Source organism: Grammomys surdaster, unplaced genomic scaffold (assembly GCF_004785775.1).
Source record: "Grammomys surdaster isolate TR1022 unplaced genomic scaffold, NIH_TR_1.0 255, whole genome shotgun sequence".
NCBI lineage: Eukaryota > Metazoa > Chordata > Mammalia > Rodentia > Muridae > Grammomys > Grammomys surdaster.
Genome location: NW_021604696.1, coordinates 10836744 through 10864034, shown reverse-complemented (window position 1 = coordinate 10864034; position 27291 = coordinate 10836744). Strand labels below are relative to the sequence as shown.

The 27291-nt window shown below is 41.5% G+C and overlaps 1 protein-coding gene and 1 pseudogene across 1 annotated transcript in view; one reads left to right on the top strand and one right to left on the bottom strand.

The window, feature by feature from the left end:
* Positions 1-291: 291 nt before the first annotated feature.
* LOC114627533 lies at positions 292-851 on the top strand (annotated as a pseudogene).
* A 3222-nt stretch (positions 852-4073) lies between these two features.
* Positions 4074-27291, bottom strand: part of Tmem182 (transmembrane protein 182) — a 45263-nt gene continuing 22045 nt past the window's right edge. The window contains exons 4-5 of the mRNA XM_028775511.1: positions 22100-22237; positions 4074-6208 (exon numbers count right to left, since the gene is read on the bottom strand). Coding sequence (XP_028631344.1) covers positions 5988-6208; positions 22100-22237 — 359 coding nt within the window. The 3' untranslated portion in view covers positions 4074-5987. The remainder of the gene's footprint in view (positions 6209-22099; positions 22238-27291) is intronic.

Sequence of the window (27291 nt, the reverse complement as noted above, 5' to 3'; positions counted from 1 at the left end):
GATCTTATTGAAGCGCTTTGCCAATGAGTGATGTGGAATGTGACACTTTCTATTTAGTTTTCTTCACGAGTTGTCTATAGTCCTGTTGGAGCCTCACACTGAAGAATGATGAGATCGGGTCTGGTTTAGTTACTGTTATATATGCAGCACCCACCACCATGTGTGACACAGTGCATGCTCACCATTCACATTGTTGAATGAAATAGCTAAGGAAACTGATTCAAAGCAAGGTGCAATCATTTGTGGATTACACATTTTAAAACCCAGGATTGGGGCTTTGCAGATGCTGCAGCCATGGCCAACCCCACTGTATTCTTCAGCATTGTGATTGATGACAAGCCCTTGGGCTGTGTCTTCTTGGAGCTGTTTGCCAATAAAGCTCCAAAGACAGCAGAAAACTTTCCTGCTCTGAACATGGGAGAGAAAAGACTTGGGTACAAGGGTTCCTTTTTTCACAACGTTATTCCAGGATTTAGGTGCCAGAGTGGTGACACCACAGGCCCTAATGTCAATGGTGGCAGGTTCATCTACACCAAATTTAAAAATAAGAACTTCATCCCGAAGCATTCAGGTCCCAGCATCTTGTCCATAGCAAATGCTGGACCAAACACAAATGGTTCCTAGTTTTATACCTTCTCTGCCAAGACTGAGTGGCTGGATGGCAACCATGTGGTCTCGGGAAAGTGAGAGAAGCCATGAGCATCATGGAAACCCTGGGGCATTTTGAGTCCAGGAACAGAAAGACCAGCAAGAAGATCGTCATTTCCGACTGTGGACATCTTACCCACCAGACCATTCCTTCTGTGGCTCAGGAGAGTGCCCCCACTTCATCTGCTCACAGTACCCTGTAATCTCTGCTCTCACTGATGTTCTCTGGGTGAACATCACCCACTCTGGTGATGGTATCCAGATGATGTTTTAAAATGTGGTCATTTGTACTGGGAATTGATAGGGAAACATTATCCAGAAATTACACCTGTAACACCACATACTCCTGAACAAGGAGCAGAGAAATGCTGTGATCTGTGCTCCTACTGACTAAAGAAGAAGAAATCTATGTTTGCCGTGGTGTTGTTCACTGCAGACTCAGAGTCAAGAAAGAGGTTCATAGAAGTCTTCTGTGATAACCCCTACCTCTATACCATGCACCACCACAATAAAGTAACAGCCTAGACCGAAAGCCATTGATGAGAACTCTTAAAAATTGTGATAACTATGCCAAAGTGTAGTTCTCCAAAAATGATGGCTGGGGTGTGGGTCGAGAAGAACTCAGTTTTCTTTAAGAAGTTAGCCACCCAGAGTTTGACCACACGATTGATTTTTTTTCCTTTTTCTTCTCTTTTGGGGGGGGAGGGAGTCACACAAGTGAGGGTGAACCTGGGAAGATTAGAAAGTGAGTATGTGTGGGATTCATGTAGTAAAATTCACAAATAATCAATAAAAGTATTAAGAAAAATAGATATATCATGCAATTTTAGCTAAATTGTACATGACTCAAAAATTCTATATGTAGAGAAAGTATGTACTTTACATAAATAGATGGAGATAATAGACTTATTAGATTTACCGTATGCTTCTATGTACATGTATAACATCTTCCAAAACTCAGTCTTCCAAAGCTTTCTAAAAAATCCCATTCAAACTACAAGTGACCAAAAATGGAGTTCACAGAACCCAGCTGGCATATACTGACTTAGGAGAGGAAAGTGGAAAGCTTAAAAGTCACAGTGAGTTTGGCCAAAGGGTTCTGCTGTGATTTCAGAGTTTTCCCTAATATTTCCTGGTTTTACTGCTGAGAACAGACACCATGACCAAGGCAATTCTTATAGAGGCAAACATCTGATTGGAACTAGCTTACAGTTTCAGAAGTTCAGTCCATTATCATCAAGGTGGGAACATGGCAGCATCCAGGCAGGCATGATGCAGGAGGAGCTGAGAGTTCTACATATTGTTCTGAAGGCAAACAGGAGAAGCCTGGCTTCCAGGCAGCTAGGAAGAGGATCTTAAAGCTCATATCACACTGATACACTTTCTCCAACAAGGCCACACCTCCTAATATGCCACTTCCCGTGGGCCAAGCGTATTCAAACCACCACACCTAGCATTCACTGCCCACACAAGCCCCACACTGAAGTAAATACTCAACAAGAAACCAGAGCTCTGACTTTTGTCAACCAGTGTAAAGACTCTGAACTCTGTCCCCCAGTATCTAGGGATTGAACATGGCTTTGGCACACACTAGGCAATACTTCTATCACTAAGCTATATTCCCCAGCACTTCCTTTCCTTTCTTTTATATTTAAAGTAGGATACTGCTATGATGCCCAGGCTAGATTTGAACTCACTGTGTGATATAATCAGTCTGTGAACACTGAGATGTACCTGCCTGTGCTCTGAGAAGCTGGGGTGACTGTGGGAAACAAGGCTTTTATCTATAGCTAGCCTTGACTAGTTATTTTCTCTTCCGCTCCTCCCCTCACCCACCATCTAGTTTAAAGAATCCATTTTTTTTTTTAGTTTTTGTGTGTGTTATAATATGAAAGACATAAAATCTTCCACTGCCCTCCTTGATTTTGAATATATAAGACAGTGTCTTCCCAAGTTCTTTCTGGGATTTTCCCCTTACATTCAACCATTACTGAGAGGTCTCTACACATTTAATTCCTCCAGACAGTCAATGAGAATTCATTTTTCTATTCATCTATGTTTATGAGCCTCTCATTCCCCCGGAGAGATACCAAAAGCAAGTTGTGTTTTGATTTTCCTCATTACTATGTTTCCCAGCACTATTGGTGTTTCCTGATGATGCCTCCCCATGCCTGCAGCCTCAGGACCAGCTATAGACTAGTCATCTGTGTTTCCTCTCACGTCCTAGGGTTCTTTTATAAGACTAGCTTGGTAACTGTCATGAAAACACAAATCAAATTATGACTGAGTTAGATAAATCATCATCCATTGAGTGACACTATTCAGGTGTCATCCAGATGTGATAATGTCACTGTTCTCCACAGTAAACCCTGTGAAGCTTCCTCAACCCTTGTACACTAACTACACCTAATGGTTTACTGTTTACACCTACCAGTTTACCTATCTATGCATGCCTATAATTACAGCACTCTGTTTGTCTGTATGTATCTGTGTCTGTGTCTGTTTCTCTCTCTGTTTCTCTCCCTCTCTCCGTTTCTCCCTATTCCCTATTTCTCTCTCTCTCTCTCTCTCCCTCCCTCTCTCTCTCTCTCTCTCTCTCTCTCTCTCTCTCTCTCTCTCTCTCACACACACACACACACACACACACACACACACCTACATGTACATTTTAATGATAATTACCAAATGGTGCTGTTTGCTCTACTCTATTCCCACATAAATGAATTTAACCTTCAAATTCAACACAGCATTTCACAGATTCCTGGTAACAATGACCACAGAGAGCATACCACAGAGTATGTTATTTCAGACACCCCTTCCATCAAACCTAAGCCGAACCCTATCATTAAGTTGCTGTGTAATCTCTCCAGCTGGCTTTAATTGGTGTGTCATCTGCCACTCTCTGACCTAAGCCCAGTGAGAAAGCCCAATACACAGAGACATCACAGCTTTCGAAACTGCAAGCCATCCCTCACTGCCTTCCTTACTCGCTCCTTTTAACTGCATCGCTGAAGAGCTATCCTATTTGTTAAATGGAAAAGTTAAAGTACAAAATCAATACTCAAAGAGATTTTAACCTTCCCCTTGATTGCTTCCAAGATAAGCCTGTGTACCCCCAAACAGAAATAAACACAGCATGGACAATTGAAAACCAGCACCCCTCAGACATGAAGCTCTTTTGTTCCTTTTCAAGCAATGGCTTATATATCAATCAGCCCGGCAAACACAACTTACTCACACTCCATCCACTTCATAAGAAGTTTAGAATGGTACTTAACATCAGTGTGAGTGTCACGTGACAACTGGGAGAGACTTTGACGGTGTGGCTCTGTATAAAATGTCATATCTGTTAGCTATCTGGCCAATCGACTTGTTATAAACAAGCAGTAGCCACGTAAGAGAATGAAAAATAAGGTCAACCATCTGAAATGTATAAATATTCAAACTTTTACTAGAAACAGCTTGCATGAGAAATTTAAATGGCATACAGTCCCGAAAAGGGTCCCACCCCAAAGTTCTACAAAAAAAAAGAAAGAAAGAAAGAAAGAAAGAAAGAAAAAGAAAAGAAAAAAAAGAAAAGAAAAAGTACGTTCAGATGACACAAACTAACCAGATACAGCTAAGTGTTGTCTGGAAAACGTAATGGCATTCCATACCTCAATATCGCAGGCTATGTGCATAATTGAACCAAACCAAAGAAAGCCAAGAAGCAAATGAGCCAGTATCAAAAAGAAACAAGATGACAATGTGAAAGTAACACAAAGGTGTATTGATGTCCTTGAAATGGTTTGCAAGGTGAGCTAAACCCCTGGAGTGTTACATACAGATGTTACTCTTTCAGGCAAGTCTGCTCACTAAAACACCCTCATGGTTTAGTAGACAGCTCAGGCTCCTGCTACCCTTCCAGGTCTCCCTCTGTGTATAAAGTAGGCTTTAGTGAAGGCTGAGGAAGCATCACCACTATACCTACAACAGATAAGAAGAGCTAACCAAGCCTTCCCAGAGCACCTTACAGGTGGTCATTCCTCTGCCTCAGTGCTGTCTTTCCTTCTTGTTACATCTGCAGAATGCATCGTAGGGTCCCCAGCAAAGCCTGAGTGCTGTATGTTTCTCAGTGCCTCACTGACACCAAATCGTTCCTTGATGGAAACTTCCAGAATGCAAGGTACTAGAAGAAGGAACTCTCTCAGATATGAGCTTAATTTCAATCAACAATTCTTGCAAATGATGCTCTTTGATATGCAAAATGCCTGTGCTAGTGAATAATAAAGAATTATATTTTCCCACAAAAATCTTTTCTTGCAAGAGGTTAGAGGAGATTGTGGGTCTGTGAGAGTTCTGGCATGTACGCCAAAGAGGATGAAATCAAGGGATAATGTGCCATCAAATGACCAGAAGAACTAGATCCTGTAAAACGTGGGGGAGAGTTAATACACTGTGGTCTTCATAAAGCAAGGCTATTATAATCTTCACATGGAAGTAGCTGAAAACTTTATAGCTGGACAATATTAAAGGCACGTTCTCTCCATAAATTTAAACATGCTGAACATCTTAGCAATTTAAGTTTTAAATGGGAATTTTAAAATATTAAATGGAATTACGTGCTAAGCTGAGGCTCTCGGCTTTTTACAAATTTTAAACCATATTACAATCTGGGGTCATCCCTCCGTTAACTTCACATAGTTCTAATCTGCATTATATGCACTTTGCTGTGTGGGTTTGCTGCTTTCCAACAGTGTAAGGTTTCTGTAAGCATACATAAGCAAGAATAATCTCAGTTGATGCAGTTGGTAATAAATTAGACTAACTGCATTTGGTATTATTGTCATGGCCCTTTTGAACTTGGGAGTTCAGGGCTCCGATAACAAGAACAACTGCTATCTATTTTTAAATTAATGAATCATTGGCTCACAGAAGTCAGTGGATGGGTATCTGGGCATGTAGGTGGGAAGAAACAAAACCAGTTGTAAGATGTTTGTTTTCCATTAATTATTCTCCCTGTTTTAAAAAGTAGTAGAAGTGCAAGTCAAGGAGAAATTCAACCTAAGCTTGGTTTGCTGTGGGTGATCACATACACACCCTGTGTTTACTCCAAACTGTAAGATGGACCCACTATCTGCTCCCTGGAGTACGAGTCCCTTGCCAGCACAGACAGCTTTGTGTTCAAGAAAAGTCAAAGGCTCTCCTTTATGGGAGAAATCACAAGAAAAATGACTCATTAAGAAATAACAACTCCAAATGGACATCCACTAATTTTATGCCGATGCCGTAACTAACACAAAACGGATAAGGGAACTGTGGTGCTTTGATATCTTTCCTGAAAACTGTAGTGGCAAAAGTTAGTGATGTATCTGAATATGCCGTCCAACAACTAGAAAGAGCAGCCCAGCGAGCAGAGAGAAGAATATTCCAGCGGGGGCCAGAAAAAACGACCAGCCATACAGAACAGAGAGGGTGAACTCCCAGCAGTCCCTCATCTTCAAGGCTCTGTAGCTTTCCATGTCAGCCACTGCCTGGACCCAGATGACATACAGCATCACCACCAGGGAAAACAGGACACCTGAGGAGAGGAGAAGACCGTTAGCCTTTGTGGAGGTATCACCCATCCAAACCACCCTAAAGTATTCCTTTGTTTAAGGTTAACCACCTCCATTCTGAGCTAAATCAGACAGTCTGTGCTATTCTTTATCAGCTATATCATCAGTTCTTAATCTGTGGCTCACAACCTCTTTATTTACACCACAATTCACAACAGTAGCAAAATTACAGTTGTGAATAGGCAATGAAATGATTTTATGGTGGGATCACCACGACATGTGGGACTGTGTTAAAGGGTCACAGCACTAGGAAGGCTGCGAACTACTGTGCTAAGTAGACATGATGTTGGTTTTCATATTTTAAAGCATGCTGAGGAGAGCTGTATCAGCATAAGAGACAATAGCCATAGTTGATATGCACTTACTGAATGCTTACTGTTTGCCAGGTACTGTGCTGAATCTATGAATATTTATATTGGCATGTATACACTTTAACTGATGCCAGGAAGAAGTGTAGCCCGTTAGTACTTCTTTGAAAAGTGGCAGTGGATCAGTGGGAATAGTCACATCAGGCCCACAGCATTATGTGTATACAGATACAACTAGTGGTTTTCAGACCAGGTTCTTCAAACTCTTGCTACATCATGGAAACCCACCTAACTCTATATAGCTGTAAACAAACACAGCCATGAAACCAAAGTCTACATGAGCACTACACAAGAGCAGACATGACTACTTGCATGTACAAAATGGGCAATGGAAAATAAATGTGGCATGTTTTAACCTCTACTTTTATTTTATGTATATAGGTGTTATGCCTGTGCTTATATCTATGTACCATGTGCATACCTTTAGTACTCGGTGCTAAAGGAGACCAGAAGAGAGTGTTTAATCCCCTAGGACTGGAGTTATGGACAGATCAGGTATGAGCCGCCATGTGGGTGGTTTCTGAGAATCAGAAGAGCAACCAGTGCTCTGAACTCCTGAGACATCTCTCTGGCAACCTCTCACCTGTCCAGTCATGGTAATATACATTAAATAATAAATACTAAATGTATATTGAATAACATGTATTTATATGTATCAAAGACACACATCAGATAGAATCATTGTCTTAGAAGAAAAAAAGACAGAATATTGATGACAGAAGTGTATGAGAATCATAAACCCATAGATTTGAGATCACAGGGTTCATTTAAATGAAAGAAAAGGAAGGAGAAGGAGAGGGAGGAGGAAGGAAAAGGGAAAGAGGGAGAGAAGGAAGGGACGGTAGGAGGAAGGGGAGAAGGGAGGGAGGGAGAAGAGAGATAGGAGAAAGAGAGGATAGGTAAGGAAAAAAGAAAATATGAAATGGGTGGGAAGAAAAAGAAGACAGAGAAGGAGGATAGAAGAAAAGAAAACAGGAAAGAAAAGGAAGGGGAGGGCAGAGATAAACAGAACAGAAGAGAGGGAGGTAAGAGGGAAGAAAGAAGGAACATACAGGAAAGACATGATGGGGTGAGAAGAAGAGAGAAAGTGGGAAAGGGGAGAGAAAGGAGAGAGGGAGAGAATGAAGAGAGGGGGAGGAAAAAGAGAAGGAGAGAAATGAGAAAGGGAGGAAGGAGAGGGAGAGAATGTAGAAATGGAGAGGAAGGAGAGAGGGAGAACAAGGAGAGAGGAGGTGGACACAAAGAGACAGAGGGAAGAGGCAACATCACACAGTGAATCAACACCTCCACAAACCCATCATTGTTAGGAAACACTGTTAGCATTCTGAGAACGGAGAGCGTATCACCCTGATGAGACCTTGACTCTAGCCATTGAGATGACAGAAGCCAGTGAACAGTGACATTTGAGAGCAGCTATGAGCTCATACTCTTCAGATGTGGCTGCTACTGTAACTACCAGGCAGTAGCTCATCACTGGCTTCCGATGTCATGATGTCATCAGTTTTTGATGCCACAATGAGTGACTGGCTCAGCATGAGGAATTTGGACCAGTCCTAGAACTCATGGGCATTTGCTGTTGTCCAAATGTTCAAATCAAGAATGAAGGTTACAGTTATGTTCACTGGATTATGAGTGGAATAAACAATCAACCTTGTGTAAAGCCCACCAGTGTGCCAATAAGTCTGAGATAATCAATTTCTAATATGAAATTGCTTATTTTGACTCACAGTTTCAGAGAATTATCCCTGTGGGATCTTGTCCCTGTGTCTCTAGGGCCTGTGACAAGTTAAAACATCATAGTGGAAGCATTGGACTGCTGACATTGCTTTACTTAAAAAGAGCAATAAAGCACCAAGAAAGAGGAAGAGGCCAGGGTTCTAATATCCCTTCAAGAGCATGTCCTTAATGACCTAGCTCTCTCTCCACTAGGTCCTGTCTCCCAAAGGTTCTATCACAGTAGAATCACAGATTGTCGTCCAAGCCTTTAACATGTGTCCATTGGAGAAGACTTTATATCCAAATGGTAACAAGTACAAAATGTTGATATTTTGATTGCTATGCATCTGAAAGCTAACTACATTTCTATTGCTAAAGCAGAAATGGGCACATATTGATGGAAGAGGATGGCTTTTAAGAGCTCAGCCATCCAACTTGTTCAGCACATTCTTGGTTGTTTTACTACACCAAGGGGTGATGCTCCAGCAGAAAGGAGCTTGAGGATTAGACACAAAAGAAAGGTTTGTAACTATGCGGAGATGTGCTGGTATCTGAGCTTACACCTTCTCATAATGACCATTCCAGCGACAGATCAATGTGAAATTAACCAAGATGTCTCCCTAATAAGGCAAGCTCTTCAAGCTGTGATCTATAGTGATTAAGTGCATCTGCTGGCCCACAGGATGGAGCAACCTCCACTAGTAACAACTGTATCTGAGAAACAGCGGAGATGTAGCTTGAGAGCAAACTTTTTACTTATTCACTTTCCATCCTGCTCACCGGCCCCTCCCCGTCAATGCCTCCCACAATCCTCCCCACACCCCTTTCCCATCTCCTCTGAGCAAGTGAGAATGCCCGTGGGTATCCTTCTGCCCTAGCACTTCAAGTCTCTGTGGGACTGAGTACAACCTCTCCCACTGAAGCCAGATGAGGCAGCTCAGCTAGAAGAACATATCTCATATACAACCAGCAGCTTTTGGGGTAGCCCCCACTCCAGCTGTTGGAAACCCACATGAAGAACAATTAGTGATACTCTGTTCTGCCTGCAGACAGGAGTATGGTGTCCTCTGAGAGGATCCACCCAGCAGCTGATGCAGACACAGACATCCACACTCAAACAGTAGAGAGAGGAATGTGGGCCCTGAAGGGGACAGGAACTCCACAGGAAGACCAACAGAGTCAACTAACCTGGACCCATGTGGCTCTCAAAGTCGGAACCATCAACCAAAGACCATACATGGACTGGACCTAGGCCTCCTCGCACGTATGTAACAGATGCAGAGAGCGAACTTTTAACAAGGCTTTACCTGAGATTTGGTCAACAATGTAGCTGTGTCATGAGTCAGGAGTCAAACAGAGACTCTGTGCCTTAGAGTACATTTTACCGCAACTGCATACACAGGATTATCTGTTAGTGTAAAGGTTTGGGCACATGCACAGCAGCGTTCGTTGGTTCCTACAAGCACTGGACAGCTCTTCATGTTATTTGTGGCTATGGTGTTGATCTTCCTCCCATCACAAAAGCAGATATTCTTTTTCAGATATTTCAGATATCCTGACTAAAAATTTAAATTGCCTCTGTGAAGAATCAGCCACCTATATGCATCTTTTCAAAAGCCATGATTGGATTTTGAATGCTAAAAAGTACATTGTGGGCAGTAATGTAGATGATTATTAATAAGAAATAACTTGTACTTAAACAATGCTGTTATTTGGAGGAGAATTGCACTATGAAAGCATTAAAACACTCATTTATTTAATTTTTAATCTGTTCATTAATTGACATAAATCAACACAGTCTATTTAATTTATATGAAATCAGTTTGTGATTCTATCTTACCCATGGGCCAAAACAGTCAGTATCTCCCTACCAATTAAATTATAAACAATAAACTGGGGTGGGAGAGGGGGGTGAAATGCGTTAACTGCTAATGCTGTAAGATTTAGTCAGGAGAACCTGTTCAAGGTCTATGATCAAGAAGAGAGTCAGGTAGCTGCTACATATAGCTAGACTAATCAAACAAATCAATTCTAATTGAAGCAAATTCATAGCAGCAGACTGTGGGTGATAGAAATCAGAAACCTAGATGATGAAACAATGTAACAATGAGTACAGTGAAACAATGTAACAATGAGTGAGTGTGATAAAACAATGTAACAAGTACTGAGTGTGCAGGTGGGAATAGTAAAACAATGTGGCAATGAGTGCTGTGAAACAATGTGACAATGAGCACAGGGAAACAATAGTGCAGTAAAACAATGTAGCAATGAGTGTGATGAAGCAATGTAACAGTGAGTACCTCCACAGGCTCAGACCCTCTACAAACCTAACTTTAAAGGAGCAAAGGGTAACTTTTGCTGAAGAAACCTATCAAATGGCACGAGTTTCAAGGTGATCACAGTTGATATCACTAGTGTTATCTATGTCAAAATGAAGGGGGGCATAGTGATGTCACTGAATGGGCTGAGTGCTACATCAAAAGGCAGAGCCTAATCTGGTCCTGAAACGGCATCACAACCAAATCCAACACCATTTCAAGAACCCATAGGCCTCTGCTCTTCAAAAATTCCAAGTTCCTGAAAGTCAAAGCAGAACTAAATCTGGTTTGACGGAGACTCATGTGGTACTTGTAAACATAATCCAAAGTCCTGGGTCAGGTCCTTTGTTATAAAAGAAATTAATAGGATGGTTGCAGAAAGGAATAACGGATAGAGATGAATGAACGCACTTACAACTTTGGTGTAAAATTTAAGATAGTCCATATCAAGTAAAATAAAATGACTTCAAGGGACAGTGGAGGGGGCAAGCCTGTGGTCACATGTGCTGGGAGGCACATGGTGAAAAGGGAGGTAGGCAGCATGTGTATCCATTGGAAAAGATGTCCCTGTCTCTTGTCCCTTTGGTAGGACACTGTGACTCCTCCTAAGCAGTCACGCAGTGAGTTGGCAGATGGAATGTCTCCATGCAACAGCACTGCTTACATGAACTCTCTCTTATCTCTTTACAGTCTAAGATTTTGTTATGGAATGTGAACCCTTAACAGGCTAGGGTAGCAAAGGAGCTGCATTTCAAATCCACCTGCCACACTGACTTTAGTAGGATACAAATCAGCGCTAAGGTTAGGCAGTCATTGTTTTAAAATAAAATCATTATTAAATGCATTATTATGAAATATATTTCAAAAGCGCAAACTTATTTGCAGCTCAATTTTATAATACCTGTTTTCTGGAGTCTAATTTTAAAAATTATTAAATAGCTCACTAAAGGAAAAAAAATCAAGGAATGGTCTCTAAGGCCATTGGTATTTATCGTCATGCTGAAAATGAATAAGGAATTTAGTGGCCCAAAAAGTAGACAGAAATTCTCATAGACAACATGTACGAGTGGCAGTTAACATGTACATTTTAAATCAATCAGCTCACAAAGTTATTATTTCCTTTTATATGCCTAAATACAGTTTAAAAGCCCATCCCCTCACTTCCCAGAATCAAGGGGCATAACATTCAGCTACAGATGGACACTGAGCATAGTTGTCAAAGATGGGAACAGTCAGAGAGAGGATAAGCATCCTGTGGACTCGCCCAAGGCCTCAAGGCCAAAATATTCTCCACATAACAAGAAAGCTGGTCCTGTGTCACACACACAAACAAAGCAGAAAAGGATTTACTATAAAACCTTTCTCACTGTGATAAAAAAAAAGAAACATATTTGAATGCAGGAAATTGAGGCAAAGAAATGAAGGCTTTTTCTTTTAAAGAAGTAAGGGAAATTGTCAAAGATTTATGCTCATATCTAGCAGTGTGTGTATGTGTGGTAAACTGAAAGAGAATGTCCCTCATAGTCACGGGCATTTGAATACTTGGTCCTTGATGGTATTTGGGGGGAGGTTTAGAAGGTCTGACTTTGTTGGAGGAGGAGCATCACTGAGAATGGAATTAAAGAGCAAAACATCTCTTCTCTCTCTCTCTTTCTTCTTCTTCTTCTTCTTCTTCTTCTTCTTCTTCTTCTTCTTCTCTCTTTCCCTCCCCCCCATTCCAGGTGCATTTGAAGATGCGATCTCTCAGCTCCTGGTACCACATCTGCCACTTGCCACTATGCCCCCACAACATGGTAGACTTATATCCCTCTGGACATGTAAGCAAAAAATAATCTTTTCTTTTATACATAGACTTTTGTCATGATGTTTTACTGTAGTAGCAGAAAGGTAACTGATACAGTGTACATTACTTTTTAGAAAAGATTTTTGGTGAGTGACTTGAAATGATAAACTTCATATTCAACTGTTCTTGTAAAACTACATTTCCTGTGTCTTCATTTAAATGAAAGGTGGTGATGACTTACTTCCAAAGAATTATGAATCCAAGGTAGTTCTCTGGTTACTGATAGACAAGTTCATTGACAAATCACTTCAGTTTTTAATGGACTTAGGAAAAACCATGCAATGTCATAATTTTAAAAGTCCCTTTCCAAGAAAGATGAGGTAAAAAGAAAATTAGAACCATGGCAAATGATTTTTTTCTCTATTTGGAGATTCACATGCTTTAGACATAGGGCAAAATCCATCAGGGACCTCTACAGAGAACCAGAAGGCCAGCACAGCAAAGTCTGGGGGTGATTGGCCCAGGTTAGCTTGTGATTCCTTTCAGAGGATGAAAATGAAATTTAAGAATGCAGGATGACCCGTGCCTGTCACCAGCATTGAATGCTGAGGCACGAGCTTTGCTGCAAATTCAAGTTTGGTTATGTAATGAGTCACCAGACCAGTCAAAGATATTCAAAACAACTCCCAAAAGAAAGAACAAAGAGGAGGGAGAGGGGAGGGACAGAGGAAAAAGGAGGGAGAATGGGAGGGAGAGAGAGGAAGACAGGGAGGGGGAGAGGGAGGAAGAAAGGAGATCTACAGTAGCTAAATGTCTGTCAAGACCAAACAGGATCACTTCAGTCTGAAACACATTCCCAGAAGCTCCAGAGAGATACAATGACTCTCAAAGCAGAGCTGTCTGAAAGGCTGGCAGAACGTTCCACTAGGGACAAAAAGAAAGAAAAGCCTGGGCCCATGGGCCTGTTAGGAAGAACAGCAATGGACAAGATTTCCTTAGCCAGTACACCCAGAAGAAAGATGAAAAGTGAGTCACCCCACTGTCACTTTGTAGTGGAAACAGTGACTCATCATGAGATGAATTCACCATGAGGCTGTGTCACAAGTGTCTGTAAGGAGACACTGAATGCCTTCTTCTTTTTTTTCAGACATTATGCAAACAATCTTCATACAAACATTTAGCAGCTTAGCTCCCACGTCATGTTAGACTCTGGTATTTTGGTGTGTTTTCTAATTCCGTGTGCTTTCTTTTTCTCATTCTTTTTAAGTGTGAATAGATGAGGGGGTTTTTTTTGGGGGGGAGTAAATATCCAGAAGCCACAATATATTTATCACTTGCAGAAATCTGGCATGTCTTTTCAGTATCCAAGCCCCCCTCTTCCAAGTATGTCTCACTGTGAATTAGACTTTGGGAGATGTTGTCAGTGAAGCCCTACAGCCAGTGGGGTTTCCTGGCATTCTTCACCAAGCATATACAACTCCGGCCCCACCCACAGTTTATGTTAGAAGTAAACGGCAGCTTGTTTCCCAGCTTGTTTATCCATTCACCTGCATATGAACATTTGAGGAATCCTAGGTGTGGACTGTTATGAATTAATCTACAGTAAATGAATTGTTTTGTGCTACCCTGTCAAATGCATAGAGCTTTTTTTGTTTTTTTGTTTTTGTTTTTTTGTTGTTGTTGTTGTTTTGTTTGATGTTTTTTGTTTGTTTTTGTTTTTCACGACAGGGTTTCTCTGTGTAGCCCTGGCAGTCCTGGAACTCACTCTGGAGACCAGGCTGGCCTCGAACTCAGAAATCCTCCTGCCTCTGCCTCCCAAGTGCTGGGATTAAAGGCATGCGCCACCACTGCCCGGCGCATAGAGTTTTGAAATAGCATTTGTTTAGGCCAAATAGTTTTATGGGGAAGGATATCAATAAACTCTTATGGAATTCCTGGCATACTGACAAAATGACCCTGATTTCACTTGATGCTTGGCAGCAGCTGAATTATCTTCTCTCCAACCACAACACCCTAGATGCCCTGCTCACTCCAACTAAAGGTACAGTTCTTGAAAAGCAACAGAATACAACCTAAATTCTACACTAACCCTGACCGTTAAGCAGAGCTCTTGATGGTCACTCAGTGGTACTATTGACAAATTATGTTGTCTAAAGTTTGTAGCATGGGGTGGGGGAGTCATTTTGTGATCAGTTGTTTTGGGGTCCTTCAAACTTTTCTGACTTGTAGAACATAAAATAACATATGAATTAGTATGAAATACAAGGAGGTGTCATTGTAAAACACCTGTGAACTAATCTCTGACCTAGAAATCAGAACATTACTCACACTGTATCTATTTGGCTATGGTTCCTTTGGAAGGAGATATGTTCTACCAATATTTTAGGACCACTTCTAGCCTTTTGTTGAAAATATTAATATTTATGGTAAGAGAAAGAACTAGGTGACACAGGGCTGGCTGCCTGAGAACAGTCAGCGATGCAGATGGAATTTCCCTTTCTATAGCAGGTTAAATTTTAAATTAACATACTACATATGATCACCTTAAGATGCCACAACATTTACAAGCCCGTCATCATGTGATTTAATGACATCCTGATTACCTAAAATATGTCAGTGTTTGAGGCCTCTGTGCACTTCCACAAGATGTGTGTGCCCTGCCAACGGGAGACTCATACAAGCTGACCCTCTCTCACCGCTAGTTCTACTGCCAAGTTCAATCCTCTATATGTGATAAAAAAAAAAAGAAAGGGTAAGTCTGCCAATTGCACATTTGCTAGATGATAATACTTCTCATTATATTCTAAACCATTTTCTAAGTGATTTCGTAAAAATTGCATTCATTAAAACTAAGACTGCTTTTCTGGGCAAACAAGCTAAATGTCCTTTAAAATATGTTAAATTGTATTTTATAATAATTTGTTGTTTCTTCTTTACACTAATAGGTTATTGTTTTCTCTTAGAATCAAATGATGCTCTATCCTATTTTGGAAGTTTAAAACAACTGATACACTGTGTCCAACATTCTTGACTCTTCTCCATTCCTTTTCTGAGACTTCTCCTCTGCAGCCTTTTGAGTTAGTCCTAACTGCCCTTGCACTTACAACCAGTCAACCAATCTACCTGACTGACAATCACCACTGCACACAATGTTCTACCACTTCCCAAATCTACTAGCTGCTTTTTTTTTTCTTTCAGTTCTCTGGAGTCAAGATTTTATCTGGTCACGTGATCCTATGTACTACATACTGGGCTTCCCAAACACGTATGATACTTCTCATCACTAAACATCTATGTGCTCAACACAATGACCCACATTGAGAAATGGGAATTAACAGAGAGTTCTCTACAAGCATTCGAGTTGCAAGGGTGAGTTACTCTAAGGGTGATTGTACTCACAACCACTGAGTGTCAGGATGTGTTTAAAAGGCACAAGTCTGGATTCTGACCACCCTGGCTTTCATCACACTTCCCTGGCTTGAAAGTTTCCCACTTTGAAGTAACTCTGGGCATGTTCCTCACTTCTCCATCTGTTACTTTATTGGTAAGTGGTGATCATATGAAATCTTGTATAAGAAAGAGGTCATGGGGAATGAGATGAGGCACAGCAGTCGGCACTGTGCTGGGAACATGTTATCCTTAAGAAGCATCAGCTAACATCATCATCATCATCACTATCACCACCACCACCATCATCATCAGGGTTTGGCATGAGTTAGTGCTAACGGCTAGTGAATGTTTTCTGAAGTGTTCTACAGCATCAGAGAATCTCATGTGACCCTGCTGTGTCACAACTGGTCTGGAAGAAAAAGAAATCAGCTCTTCTTGGTTCCTTCCAGCTCTGAGACCTTAGGGCGGTAGTTCTCAGCCTTCCTAATGCTGTGACCCTTTAATACAGTTCCTCATGTTGTGGTGACACTCCCCCCTCCACCCCAGCCATAAAGTTATATTCCTTGGTATTCAAAATGGTAATTTTGTAACTATTATGAACTGTAATGTAAATATCTGTGTTTTCTGACTGCCTTAGGCGACCTCTGTTGAAGGGTAGTTCCACCCCCAGGTTGAGAACCACACCACCTTGGAAGTTAGACAGAATGTTTGCCTACCATGTTTTACCACAAGTGTCCACCAGATGGCACCAGTCTCCCCAGTCTCATCACCATGGATTTTTGAAAAATACAAAGCAATTCAGACTTGGACCCATCCATCTGGAGGGTGTTTTCTGCTTTACCTTTCTAGTTAATCAAATCCCCTGCACCTCCCCACCAGCCCTCTCATTATAGGAAGCAAAAGTTATTTGTAGAGCGGCTTCTTAGCGTAGATCAATGTGACTGTCCCAGTGGATCCATACTAAAATGTGCTCCGGACCAAGGAGAATTTAACAAGATGGGAAAGTGTAGGAAGTTAAAAAACAAAAGTTGGATAAATAAATAAATAAATAAATAAATAAATAAATAAGGAAGGAAGGAAAGAAAGAAAGAAAGGAAGGAAGGAACAAAAATTTCAAAACAAACAAACAAACAAAAAACAAATTTGGTATTCCTCAGTGACTTACTACTCACTGTTTCTTAACGAAGTGACTGTCCAGGAGAAATCTAGGATGCTATCCAAAATATATAAAGAACTCAAGAAATTAGACATCAACAAACCAAGTAACGCAGTTCAAATGGCAGAGACTTCTCAACAGAGGACTCTCTAATGGTTGAGAAGCACCTAATGAAATGTCCAACAGCCTTACCCACCAGGGAAATGCAAATCAGAACAACTCTGAGACTCCACCTCACATCAATCAGAATGGCTAAGATCAAAAACTCAAATGACAGCACATGCTGTCCAGTATGTGCAGCAAGGGAACACTCCTCCACTGCTGGTGGGACTGCAAACTTGTACAACTGCTTTGGAAATCAATTTTGGCAGTTTTTCAGAAAATTGGGAATAACTCTACTGAAGACCCAGCTATACCACTCCTGGGAATATACCCAAATGATACCCTACCATACCGCAAGGATACTTGTTCCACTATGCTCATGGTAGCTTTATCATAATACCCAGGAACTGAAAACAACCAAGATGTCTATCAAATGCAGACTGGATAAAGAAACTGTTGCTTGTTTGCACAATGGAAAGCTATTCAGCTATCAACACAGGGACATCATGAAATTATCAGGCAAATGGATGGAACCAGAAAGGATCATTCTGAGTGAGGTAACTTAGATCCAGAAAGACAAATATGGTATGGACTCATAAGTGGATATTACCCATAGAGTACAGGCTCTATAGTCAAGCTACAATCCACAGACCCAAAGAAGCTAAGCAACAAGGAGAGGCCAAGGGAGGGTGCTTGACTCTCACTGAGAAGGGGAAATAAAATAGACATCAGGGATGGATGGAGAGAGGGAACTGGGTGGGAGAGAGGGTGAGGAAATGTCCATGGGATGTGTGGGGAGGACAGAGGGAGAGAAAACTGGAATCATTGATGGGTCAGCATCTCTGGGATGAGCTAGAAAGCTAGGAAAATGGTAAGTCCCAGGAATCGATGACTAAGACTCCTAGCAATGAGGATTATGGAACTGGAAACAATTATCTCTTGTAACTAGGCAAGATTTCCAATGGAAGGATGGGGAAACCAACCCAGCCACAAAACCTTCGACCCACAATTTGCCCTGCCTTCAAGATGTGTAGGGACAGGAGCCTAGCATAACTGTCATCAGAGAGGCTTCACCCAGCAACTGATGGAAACAGATGCAGAGACCCACAGCCAAACATTAGGTGGAGTTTGGGGAAGCTTTTGGAAAAGAAGGAGGAAAGATTGTAGGATCCAGAGAAGTCAAGGACACCACAAGAAAACACACAGATGCAACTAACCTGGGCCCGTAGGAGCTCACAGAGACTGAACCACCAACCGGGGATCATGCATGCATGGAATGGACCAAGGCCCTCTGCGCATATATAACACATGTACAGCTTGGCCTTCATGTGGGACCTCTGACAGCAGGAGCAGGGGCTGTCTCTCACCCTGTTGCCTGCCTTTGGATCCCTTTCCCCCAACTGGGCCACTTTGTCTAGCCTCAATAGAAGAAGGTGTGCCTAGTTCTATTGCAACTTGATATGCCAAGGAAGATTGATACCCATGGGAGGCTCTTCATTTCTGAGAAGAATGGGAAAAGGTCTTGGGGAGGAAGAGGTTGGGAAGAGAGGAGGGAGGGGAAGCTGTCATTGAAATGTAAAGTAAATTAATTAACTAATTAATGAAAAATACAAAAATCTTTGCAGATCTTTCCCGTATAGGGTTGGGTGAGGCTGACTTCCTTTAGCTCCTATGTGACATTTGTGCAAAATGTCAGACCCAGGATAGCAGGAAGTGCAATTTAGGAAAGCTTTGCCAGGTAACAGTAGTATCAGCACTTAGAATCCATGTATAGGCACGGTCCCACATAAAGCCACTGAAGGTACCATGGAGGCACCACTTGAAGGAGCAAGAGGGTCATGAAGTCTTCATGTTTCCCTAACAGGGCTACTCTGGGGACATCTTAAATGTAGCTCTGCAGATGATCAGCTGGGGAGCTTTTTCTGCTCCAAGGCCATGAGACAGGCACACATCTGAACACAGCTTCTATCAAACACTCTCTCCTTAACAGTCTCCAGCACAATAGTGCTCAGAGTGAAAACAGAGCCCTGGGCTTTGGGAAATACCGCACTTCCTGTTAGGAAGCTCAGCTTCTGGCCTGTTCTGAAAGCCGACCCACCTCTTGCACAGTAGGAAAGTCATGTCTGAAAGTGACTTTAGCAAAGGCACCATAGCCACTTCTTTATTCCCAGCTGGTCTCCTCATACAGAGTGCTCTATAGTTGACAGGCATAGGTGCTGTTCACAGACTTTCATAGTCAGCAGATTCCTTCCTAATCCCTTCCTGCTCTGGTCTCTTGTCACCTTCTGCTCTGACCAGAGCCTCTTCCACATACTTTCTCCTGTTCCTTATATGGAAGAGTGTGGCTAGACAAGATTTGCAGAGTACCCTTCTGTGAACCTTAGGTTCAGTCTCAGCTGAGGGAAAGGAGCCTCTGAGCTAAACCCACAGGCTTCTGTTTTCTGCGCTGATCACTTCTTCCTGAACATAGAGCGTCTCCAGTATGAGGTTGCTGTGGGGGCTCCTATCACAGGCAGAAATAAATGTGACTTCCTAGGAAGAAAGCACAGGTAACTTTTGCTCAATCCTTGAGCTTCTGATAGAAGAGAAGCCACAGACTCTATGGTCTTCCAAACCAGTCTTTTCTGCCCCAGGGGATCAAGTACAGGGTAAGCCTACACTGCTCTCTGGGCCCTGCCCTGAGTTGGTACAGCATGAAGATATCATGGACCAACCCTTTGTCCACCCGACAGCTGCAACTTCAATGTCCCTCTGCCAAGCATGGAACACCCCACACAGGCTTCTGCTGATGACAAAGAGCGTCTGTATGTGTACACGCCCGGAATGACTGTTTGGAATTCGGTTGAGCCCTTCCCTAAGGTTCATCTGCCCAAATAAACACTCAGTCCTGTTTGTGGCATTGGTGAATTGGCCACACTACCCTGAGACCGAGCTACACCTGTTCTTAAGTGCCTGGCAGAGCACAGTTAAGGAACAAGGCCCCCTGAGAGAGTCAAGAAAGCGATGATCTGAAAAGCCCTAGGAAGAATGGGAATTTGGAACCTTCGGCCCATAAACTGAAACTTCCTCATTTTGAAATTTATGAAATCTAACTAAATGAAGTATTCAAAACTCAACTCAGTGCGACTCGGCAGTTCACATGGCACAAGGAAATCACTCCTGCATGATGAATCTAGGACGAGAAAAGCAGCCTGTGTTTCTCACGGTTCTCCATTTTGTCATGTAAATTTGAAAGGATAAAATTGTTAAACTACTGGTAATAGACAGGTGTAAGATTTTAAAGTTCTTCTGTTGATAGTGTTCAATTTTAACACAAGTTGTTGACATCACTGTTGCTTAAAGTCTGAATTTTGTGGTAGAAATTTCTAGTGGAAAGTTAACTTTGGTCATCTCTGAACACGTGGCCTTTCCTGCCCCGAACAATACAATGAACTTTAAAGTTTTATTTCCTGTAATGTTAGTTTCCTTGCAAAATCATGCATACATATTTTATAACTACGTGAGCTATCAAGAAATTTAAAAGCAAGAGAATCTATTCTCATAATCACCTACTTTCATAGCTTTCAGGATAGGCATTGTCCCAGCTTGGAGGAAAATGGCATTTAAAAAAAAAACTCTTCCAAAAAACATGGAATATCCTTTACATAAAATATCCCAAATAAGCAAATACACAGAAACAGATAGATTAGTAGTTTCATGTAGATGGAAATGGAGTTTCTTTGCAATACAATTAAAATATTCTGAAATCATATAGTAGTGATATTTGTATGAGACCATGAATGTACTAAAAATTCCATTGAATTATATACTTAAAAATTATGTGGGTTCTTAGTAAAGACAGGAAAAGATTAAACAGCCATGAGCTCTAGCATATGCATCCAGCTAAAGAAAAGCATCAGAAAAAAGGATAGAAGCAGTTAAATGGGCTGCTCCCCAGAACAATGCCGTGTCAGCCAAGGAACCATGTGTAATCTTTACATATCTTCACTATGAAGAGCTAAGCACTGGCTTATGTAAACAGGGCTTATGTATTGATGACTGGTCATTGATTATGTTGAAGGACAGCATTATGGGCTGCCATGCATTGATTCTAAAGATAGCAGAGCTACCCGTCAGTTCTTTCCCCATAGCCTTCAATATGGCCTCACATGGAAACACTCGGTTCTCATGATGGCAGAATATAGCATTAACATGTTGAATTTGGTCATACATGCTCAAGTCCCTATGTCCTGTTGGTTTTTGTTGTTGTTGTTATGTTTTCTCTTCTTTGTCTGCTTGACACGAGCTAGAGTTACCCAACAAGAAGAAAGCACAATTGAAAAGATGCCTCTAGAGGACTGGCCTACAGGCAAGTCTGCGGGGCATTTTCTTAATTAGTATTTGATAATGGAGGATTTAGCCCATTCTGGGTGATACTACCCCATGGACCAGTAGTCCCCGGATATATAAAAAAGCAGGCTGAGCAAGCCATAGGGAGCAAGTCATAAGCAGTATCCTGCCATGGTATCTACTTCAGATCTTGCTCTGACTTACTTTGGCGATGGACTCTGACATGAAAGCCTAAGTGAAATAATCTTATTTCCTTCCCAAGTTGACTTTAGTCACAGTGTTTCATCACAGCAATAGGAACCCTAGCTGAGACACTACCTTCCGCTCTAGAAATGTGGTCATTGTCAATATCAGCCTCCCACTTATGTATTATGGTATGGTATAGAAGGTATCATCACAGATGAAAAATAGTAGACTGTTATCTCTTACAGACATCAGAGTGAATCATTAGCCTTGGTGATTACATTTGTCTACACGTCTACTTTCTGTCTACATGGTGTTTACATTCATTAGGCAATGGCTGTCAGCTCATAGAAAATGTGAAGTTTGGAGAAAGTACCAGGGATATAATGAGCATACAGGAACTCCAGTATCTTAGCATCATGGTATTGCTATTAATAAAAGTCTGAACTCTAGACCTATGTATAAAACAAAACTATAGGGAACAGGGTTAGAAATCATGCTATACCTACCTGAGGCAATGTATGAGCCTCCTCCAGCTTTATAAAGGAAGTGACTGGAAAAGGGAGCTGCACAGATGATCAGAAAGCTCGCAGTCAAGGCAGCCACTACACCCAGGAGCAGCAGGACCGCCCAGAAGCCACGGTAAACTGGAAACCCAAGAACAATGAAAGAAACACATTAGCCCTGGTTATTCCAGGCTGTCACAGAGAGAGTTTGTTCCTTATCACTTATTTCATTCAGGGACATCACTGGGCAGAATCTCACACAGTGAACCAAGGTTGATCTTGAGCAGGAATCCTTAGCAGGCAGCCAGGCTCAGCCACACCCATCTTGGCATACTTCAGTAATGTTTCCTGCTCAGAATTTGCAACATGCACATTCTGAATGTGCCGCAGGGAATTCATTTCTCTGACCACGTTTTCCTCTTTGGAAAGAGGAATATTTAAGGATCTGCCCAGTGTGACCACAGATCAGCGATTCGCATCAGCTATCCAAGGGTCACACGCAAGTCAACCCTGTAGTTTATAGTCATGGATTAATCTCACTAAGATGATATCTGTTCAGTGGTAATCCCCTCATAACCCTAACCAAAGGGCTAACTTCTATAAAGACCGTGGCTCTCAGGGAAACGATTCTTAAGATAATAAAAGCGACAGCATTAAGAAAAGTTTGTATCAGAAAAAGAATATAAATATGATATATAAAATCAGACATGTATGGAATGTAGCTTTTGTTAAATATTTGTATTACAGGAAGGGAGGGTCGGAATGGTATTGTTTGGAAGTCTCTTACTCAAGGACAGACAGGGCAGAGGTACTCTGTGCAGCTGGTGATTAATGGATTGTGGGTCCAGTGATTTATAGTAATCAAACAAAAAAGGCATGCTAATGATCACTTTTGAGCTGGATAATTACCAATCTATTAAACAAATTCATCATTTCCCTAAGGCAAAAACCGCTAAAGTGAGTTCTCGTTTGTGTAAACTGGGTGGACTCAGTGAGAACTATCAGTCAAATTATAATTTTCTTATGGAACATATAGTCCCTTTATTGGGAAATAAAATGTATTTTTCTTCAATCCTGCCTTCAAGGAATAAATAAGTCAATCACCAGTAATCTTAAGAAAAGAAGGGCAGGACTATAGGAAGCTGACAAGATGGCCATCACAGTTTGGTTGGAAGGAAGGCTGCTGTAGGTTGGAGGTGACCAAGCCTTGATTGCAGGGATGACAAGGTTAGCTTTCGTCTTACTTTTCAATGCTGACACTTGGCCATGGCTCCCAGGCCTGATGTAATCAGGTTGACAAAACATTCAGTAGTCAAGAAACACAATGTATTCCCCAAAAGTGTCTCTGAATACCCCAGCGAGGCACAGCACCCAAGATGGAGAAGTTGATCCATGGTTTGTACGGAGGAACTTGGGAAGGGGATCTTGGTTGTCCAAACAATCCTTGTTAATTATTTTCTTTTGTTTCTTGTTTTTCCACATAGCGCAATCACAGATTGCTATCCCATAGTACTGAGCTCTAAACTGGACTGGAGCTAAATCTACACGTGAGAGGGGATGAAGGAAAGACTGCGAGTCTACTGTGAAGCCTACCCTAGCATCAAGCCTATCACCCACATTCTGTATGCATAGATGACCAAGGGAGCATGATGGTCTTTGAGAACAATATTAAGTTTTGAAGTCTTCTGCAACCCAGCGGCAGCCCCAGGCAGGATGTGCCAAGTGCAGGACTCAGGGCTTCTGACAGTTCAGTTGACATTGAAACTGCTACCATAAACATGAAGGACAGGATGAAAACAGTGATTTCCTGTTGAAATGATAGGTTAATGTTTTCTGGATATTTTAAAATATGAAACCAGAAAATATAATATTTAAACCTATCTAGGCTACAACTTAAAGCTCTTTGATATAACAGGACCACGAAACTCTGACCAATGCTTTAGGGAACAGGCAAGGCGTCAGCAAACACGAAGGCACTGAGAGCTAAGTTCTGGGACAGATTTCAAGCTGGCATTAGGAGCTCTGTGAACTGTGGTGACTGCTCTTGAAATGGATAGGACCTGGGACAAACAAAACTGAGCTGACCTTCTGAATTTTCAGTAACAATTTCTGAAAATATAAAATCCCGACAGGGACTCAGCATCACAAAGAAGATGAGGAAGGGAAAGTGAGAGACTTTTGTGGATGAAGCAAATTAAATTGTTTAATATGAATGAAAAACAGGGTCAGACACTGAGAAAAACAAATGGAGTTCTAGATACTTGTGTGAAGGAATCGAAGGCTCTCATGTTTGTATCCATAGAAACCTCTAAAGCAGAGGCAAGAGATTTTCATGAAGAAACAAAGTTACTCATAAAGCAAAGCTGATCAACACCCCAGGAGCAGAGGGGAAAGATGTATTTATAGACTTCAAAGTTCATAAGGTCAAAGAAATGATCTTAGACAGTTAACAAGAGAGTGACGAAAAAACTGCAGCAATCTTGAACAAACCCAATGAGAGAAAAGTGTGCCCTGTCACAGACAAGGAGCAGTGACCACAGATTCGTTATCATGAAGAACAAAGGATAAAAAATTATAATCTAAAAGATAGAAGAAATTATTAGAAAAACACAGTAGATTAGCACACTTTAAAGTGCCAGAAGGAAAAATTCTTTAGCCTGCAACTCTCCATCTAAGGACAACTTGGAAAAATGGGTGGGAAACGATGCCATCTGTGACCCAGGGATGAAGCATTGCCACATCGGGCTCATCCTCCAAAGTACCAACGTGAAAGGAGTTCTTGAGATCAACAGGATTCAAAACAAGATCACACATGAAGAATCAAAATTTGAAAGAAAAAATCATTAGTATCTGTGAATATAGTGAACCATCACATTCCCCTCTAAGTTCCTTAAAATGAATTTAAGTATTGAGATTTAAAACTATAGTCCACAGCTGCTCAGATGCTCTCCCAGGGGACCTGAGTTCACCTCCCAGTACCCAAGTCAAGTGGTTTACAACTCTTCTAGAAACCAACTTCCGCATATCCAAAAGCATCTTCTAGCTTCCTTAGGTACTTGTACACCAAGGCACATATATAGACAGACAGATGGACAGGCAGACAGATACATACACACACACACACACACACACAGCAAACTGCTGTCAATATAATGTAGTAGAAAATTATAGGTATTAGAATCTGTGTCCCGTGTGTTCATCACTACTACCTCAATGGATAGCCTTGGATCAACAGCTGGGGCTCCATAAGCCTCTGTCTTTCCTTCAGGAGAAAGATGTTTGTACTCACACATGAAAGCTACTGGAAGGTCACACTGCAAAGGCTTCTTTTTAAAATTAAATTTTACATTTTATTTATTCACTTTACATCCCAATTGCAGTATCTCTCCAAGTTGCCCTCCCCGCCACAATCCCTTTCTCCATCCCCTCCCCTTCTCCTCTGTGAGATTGGAAGCCCCTCTGGGTATACCTCCACCAGAGACATTAAGTCTCTGCAGGCTAGGTGTATCCTCTCCCTCTGAGGCCAGACAAGGCAGCCCAGCTAGAAGAATATATCCTTCATGCAGGCAACAGCTTTTAGGAAAGCCCCCGTTCCAGTTGTTCGGGACCTACATGAAGACCAAGCTGCACAGTTGCTACATATGAGCGGGGAGGCCTAGGTCCAGTCCTTGTATATTCTTTGGTTGGTGGTTCAGACTCTGAGAGCTCCAAGGGTCCAGGTTAGTTGACTCTGCTGGTCTTCCTGTGGAGCTCCTATCCCCTTCAGGGCTCACAATCTTCCTCCTGTTCTTCCATAAGAGTCCCCAAGCTCCATCTACTGTTTGGCTGTGGTTATCTACATCTGTCTGAGTCAGCTGCTGAGTAGAGCCTCTCAAAGGACAGATTGCAAGGCATCTTAAAAGTTTCCACTCTGACTCCTTTTATCCAGAGAAACTTTTATGCAACCATCGTATATAGGAATATACAAACCAGACATTTACTAGTGATAGATTGCTAAGAGGTTTGTTTTAATAGAATTCCTTAGGGTGATACAGCTTAGTTGGTAGGGCGTTTGTCTACCATGCACCAAGTATTAGGTTTGAATCCCAATGTGACATAAACTGGGCATGGTGGAATCTTTTTCTAATGTTAGCACTTAGGAGGTAGAAGCAGGAAAATCGTAAGTTCAAGATCAAATCTGGCTACATAGCAAGTTCAAGCACATAGCCTGGACTACATGAAGCCTGTCTCGAAATCTGTGTGAAGGAAATAAGGAAATTTTGGGGTATATGTATTATTTTTACCATTTATTAAAGATAAAAACCAGTTTCCATGCTAATGAGATAAGTGTGCCTGTTCACTTTTTGAATAAAAATTTAAATCTTGACTGGATATTTGATATTCCAGTATTAGAGAATCTTCAGTGCTTTTCAGAGTTGATCACTATTTTGATCTTATAGTTATCAAGCATGAAGATGGCACATAAGCAAAAGTAATAATAAAAAAAGTAAAAAGAAATATGTTCATGGCCACTTCAAAACTTCTTTGGAATTTTATCCTAATTTCTACCTAAAATTCATTTAACATTCTTTTAAATGAAATTCAGGCAACTACTCAAATTGGTATTTCAGCTAAATCAAATTTTCTGATGGCACACACCCCAAAGGCATGCTAACTTGATACTGACAAGGGAGGAAATACTAAACTATTAAGCTTTTGTGAGAGCAGAAAACTTTACGTTTATAGTCAAACAAATAGCAGCAAAAACAACAAAACCAAACCACCTCGATTCATGATGTCTAAGAGCCTCGACCCTGAGCTGAGGCACTACAGGTAGTGCTGGCTGGCATTTCCTGGCATGATAGCACCAACAGTGAAATATGCATGCATGTGCTGAGAACTCAGCTTCACTGGAGGCATGTGATGCTACCATGGTAAATACGGCCACAGACACTGAGGGCCCGGTATGAACTGATTTTGGATTTGGTTTTGGTTGGTACACATTCAGAGTAGTTAGAGGCACTACCTGCCTGGGATTTTAACCAAGCAGAAAAAAAAAAAAGTCTTCAGGAAGGATCATAGGTGAACTTGTCATACACTTAATTTTCTGCCTGTGCTTCTAAAGTTCTGATGTGCATGCCTTCAAGCATCTGGTAGAATTCTCTGAAACTTCCTATCTCTTTGACATCTTCCTGTTTCTTTGACACATTAAACTA